At 37.3% G+C, this 4,662-nt stretch overlaps 1 protein-coding gene across 5 annotated transcripts in view; it reads left to right on the forward strand.

Moving 5' to 3' along the window:
- P4HA1 (prolyl 4-hydroxylase subunit alpha 1) overlaps positions 1 to 4,014 on the forward strand; it is a 78,261-nt gene extending 74,247 nt beyond the window's left edge. For 3 of the 5 annotated variants that reach the window (XM_003783567.3, XM_003783566.3, XM_023509644.1), the window contains 3 exons: positions 399 to 467; positions 977 to 1,073; positions 2,973 to 4,014. In XM_003783567.3, coding sequence (XP_003783615.1) covers positions 399 to 467; positions 977 to 1,073; positions 2,973 to 3,043 — 237 coding nt within the window. In that variant the 3' untranslated portion in view covers positions 3,044 to 4,014. Of the gene's footprint in view, positions 1 to 398; positions 472 to 976; positions 1,074 to 2,972 lie in introns of all 5 variants that reach the window. The other 2 variants (XR_002771742.1, XM_023509643.1) reach the window with 2 other exon arrangements.
- The last annotated feature ends 648 nt before the right edge of the window (positions 4,015 to 4,662 follow it).

Consider the following 4,662-nt stretch of genomic DNA (forward strand, 5'->3'; position numbering starts at 1 on the left):
GAGCTACAGGCGCCAAGCCGTGTTTCTTTTCTTTACATTAAATAAATACTTAGTGAGCACCTACTGTTCTTGGGGTACTGTTCTAGACATTAATGGTTAGCGGTGAACAAAACATGAAAATTTCTGCCTCCATGGAGATTACATTCTAGTATAATAAGATCATGTGAAAAGTTAATACCACGGAATTGCTTATCCATGGTTTTGTACCTCTGTATTGATTTATCAGTTTTAGGTCATTTCTTTTTCCTTCTGGCTATAAATTAAGTAATATGCACAAACTCTGCTATGTAAAGACAAGTCCTTATATTCCCAATATTTAATATCAAATCCTCTTCTTAGTGGCATGTTTTATTTTATTCTACCAGCATTTTTGACTAATATTCTCTTGTGTCTTATAGATGAGTGATGTATCTGCAGGAGGAGCCACTGTTTTTCCTGAAGTAGGGGCTAGTGTTTGGCCCAAAAAAGTAAGTTTGACTTCTTGTTTTTATTGTTTTTATTTTTTTTAATTTTTCTCCTGAGGAAGAGATAATACTTGTATTTCATGGTCTAATTAGTTATATCTTTAAAGGTACTATTTGTAAGGACTAAATTATCTCTCAGTAAAATTTTGGGTATTTTTATGGCACAATTTACCTTGAGTACCTAGAGGTAAGCAACAACAAGCAGGGACTAAACGTATTTAAAAGTTTACATTTCTAAAATGGATGTTTGCCCCCTCATCTGGATATTACAAAATTTAATTAGTTAGCTTTATATTGGCAGATACTCTTTTTTGGTCAAGCAATTTTGTGGTATTAACTTTTCCACATGATCAAGAAAAGTTTTTAAAGTGATACATAAATATCATATTTTAAAAATTATATTAGAGGAATACAATATGGGTCCTTCAGCAGGAACAGAAGAAAATTTAAGTACTGCAGAAAACAATAATCTAACATTTTATTTGGGCATAATTTTGAATTGTTTTCCATAGGGAACTGCTGTTTTCTGGTATAATCTGTTTGCCAGTGGAGAAGGAGATTATAGTACACGGCATGCAGCCTGTCCAGTGCTAGTTGGAAACAAATGGGGTAAATATTTCTTGTATTATATGAGTAGATTCGTGATTTTTGTCTCATTTTGAAACTATTATAATCTACATCTTAAAACACCCTCCCCCAGATTTGCATAATATGACTTCAACATTGTATACAATTCAACCAAGCGCTTGTTTTTTTTGTTATTGTTGTTGTTGTTATTTTTTTTTTAAATTTTTTCTTTCAATTTCAGCTGGCTTTCACTTTATCATAGTTTGGAGTTTTTGGTTTTTTTTTAATTTGTTTTTTTTAGCGGTTCTCTTGCCCTTCTGCCCACCCCCCACCCCCCCAAGTAGCTGGGATTATAGGTGTTTGCCACACATCCAGCTTGTTTTTTAGAGAGACGGGGTCTCTCTCTGTCTCATGCTGGTCTTCTGCTAGTCTCGAACTCCTCTGAGCTCAGGTGATCCACCCACTTCGGCCTCCCACAGCGCTGGGACAACAGGCGTGAGCCACCATGCCCTGCCCAAGCACTTGGTTTTAATATAAGTTTGCATTTAACAGATTAGAATTTTGATGACAGATTTTATTTCTAACTCTATTGCCACTTACTAAGAAACATGGACTCAGAAGTGAGTAAGACAATTGTCTTCTGCTCTGAGGGTTAACAATCTGTGACAGAGTCTCACTTTTTTACCCTCAATAAAGTGCTGTGGCATCATAGCTCACAGCAACCTCAGATTCTTGGGCTCAAGTGATTCTCTTGTCTCAACCTCCCAGGTAGCTGGGACTACAGGTGCCCGCGACAATGCCTGACTATTTTTGTATTTATTTAATTTATTTTTTTGAGACAGAGTTTGACCATATCACCCTTAGTAGAGTGCATCACAGCTCACAGCAACCTCAAACTCTTGGGCTTAAGCAGTTCTCTTGCCTCAGCCTCCCAAGTAGCTGGGACTACAGGCACCTGCCACAACGCCCAGCTATTTTTTTGTTGCAGTTGCTTAGCTGGCCCGGGCCAGGTTTGAACCCACCACCCTTGGTTTTTGTGGCTGGTGCTGTAACCACTGATCTATGGGCGTGGAGCCCCAGCTATTTTTTGAGTCTTGCTCTGGCTTAGGCTGGTCTTGAACCTGTGAGTTCAGGCAGTCTACCTGCCTCGGCCTTCAGAATGCTCGGATTACAGGCATGAGCCACCACGCCTGGCAAGACTGTATTTCCTTGGGGATTTTGTGTGTGTGTGTGTGTGTGTGTAACAAGAGTCTCACTTTGTCAACCTGGGTAGGGTGCCATGGCGTCATAGCTGAAAGCAACCTTAAACTCTTGGGCTCAAGTGATCCTCTTGCCTCAGTTTTTCATTTTTAGTAGAAAAAGTGTCTCACTTTTGCTTCACCTGGTTTTGTACTCATGAGTTTAAGCAGTCCACCTGCCTCAATCTCTCAGCATGCTAGGGTTAAAGTGTGAGGCACCATTCCTGGCCTGGGGTACATTTTTGAAAGGGATACATTTTTTCAAAGAATCTTAAAAATTTAATGAGCATATAGTAGCATGATTTATCATAAAGTTGCTCCATTAGAGTGGAGAGGTGGTGAGTTTGTATCCATTATTAAAATATCTTTGTATTTTGGGAATTGTAATTCGAAAATAGATAAAAACAATGTTCTCCTGTATGTGTGCCTATATCTTAATTCTATTTGTGTCTCATTTCAAGCCTCACATTGAACATTAGGAACTTTAGGAAGTATACATGGACTTTTAAATATATATACACATGTGTATATATGTAAACACACATAAGTACAAATGTTGACAAAAACATTTAGTTACATTTTTGAGTAGCATTTGCCTTTATCTGGTTTTGGTTTTGAACTTTTAGCCCATGTTGAAACTTTTAGAAGCTCATTAAATACTAATTAGATGAGGGGAATTAATACATATTTTCTTCTCTCATAGTGTCCAATAAATGGCTCCATGAACGTGGACAAGAATTTCGAAGACCATGCACCTTGTCAGAATTGGAATGACAAACAGGCCTCCCTTCCTCTTCCATTGGTGTGCTCTGATGTGTCTGATACACAGATTTCCTAGTCTTAACTTCCAAGAGTTTACAATTGACTAACACTCCATGATTGATTCAATCATGAACCTCATCCCATATTTCATCTGTGAACAATCACTTTGTGGGTTTTTTCCTGTTAAAAGTAACACTGAATCACCACATTATACTATATATAAAACCTTAAAGTTCAATTAGTATCACATAAACAAGGCAGAGTTTAAAATGAGGAACTTTTAATTTTGTGTTATATTTTAAAGAACTTTTTGGTTGGATAAAAAATATAATTTCACTACATCTCAGTTGGATGGTAGGCTAGAGTGGGCCATGTGATAGGAAACACCTACCTTACAGTATATATCTGGGTGTTAAGTTTACCTAGCCTTACTGTTTATTTTCTGGATCTGCCTGATAATCTAGGACTCTAATCTGGGTTCCATACAGTGTTTTCTATTCCATACAGTATTCTAACTTGATTTTTTTTTCAATCCCTCTCCATTCTATCATAGCTCCGCTGTGGTGAATTTAACCTGTTTGAGTTAAAGTACTTTGATTTAAAAAAAAAGTTTTTATGAAGTCCTGTATAACATTACTGGGCCTTCTTAACCAAAACACTCATCATTTAATCTGTTTCTTTCTCCATTTTATTAAATGACTAATAATTTTGTCCAGAAATTTTGCTCTTTTTCTTAGTGCTAATACCTTGCCTCTTATTCCTGCTACAGCAGGGTGGGGTGGTGATGTTGGCATTCTGATTAAATAAATATTGTGCCTTAGGAGACTGGAAGTTTAAAAATGTGTAAGTCCTTTCAATGATGAGGAAACTGATTTTTTTAAAAAGTACTCTTAAAAAGCCAAAATGTTTGTTTTTTTTAAAATTCTGAAATGTGTTGTGACAATAATGACCTATTTATGATCTTAAATCTTTTTTAAAAAGTGTTGGTTTTCTGTGTGTTTTTTTAATTTAAATCTATATGTATAACATAGAAATAACAGGTTAATTCTAATTTATGTCATTTCTTTATTACCTAGGACTTAGGTTTATACTCTTGATTTTGACTCACACTAATGCCAGTTGCATGATTATAGAAGAAAAATTGAAGTTCTCTGAAGTTTGACATATTTAATCAATCAAAATGTGTTTCTCTCAAAGACAGCTCTATAACTTTACTATGGTTGTAAGGTTTTTTTTATTTTTTTGAGACAGAGTCTCAAGCTGTTGCTCTGGATAGAGTGCTGTGGCATCAGAGCTCACAGCAACCTCCAACTCTTGGGCTTAAGCGATTCTCTTGCCTCAGCCTCCCAAGTAGTTGGGACTACAGGCGCCCAACATAGTGTCCCGCTATTTTTTTGGTTGTAGTTGTCATTGTTTGGCAAGCCTAGGCTGGATTCGAACCCACCTGCTCTGGTGTATGTGGCTGGTGCCCTAGCCGCTTGAGCTATAGGTGCTGAGCCTGTTTGTAGGTTGTTTTTTTTGGAGTCAGAGCCTCAAGCTGTCACCCTGGGTAGGGTGCTGTGGCATCACAGCTCACAGCAACCTCCAACTCCTGGGTTCAAGTGATTCTCTTGCCTCCACCTCCCAAATAG

This window comes from Otolemur garnettii, unplaced genomic scaffold (assembly GCF_000181295.1).
Source record: "Otolemur garnettii isolate 467f Iridium unplaced genomic scaffold, OtoGar3 scaffold00008, whole genome shotgun sequence".
In the NCBI taxonomy this organism is placed as follows: domain Eukaryota; kingdom Metazoa; phylum Chordata; class Mammalia; order Primates; family Galagidae; genus Otolemur; species Otolemur garnettii.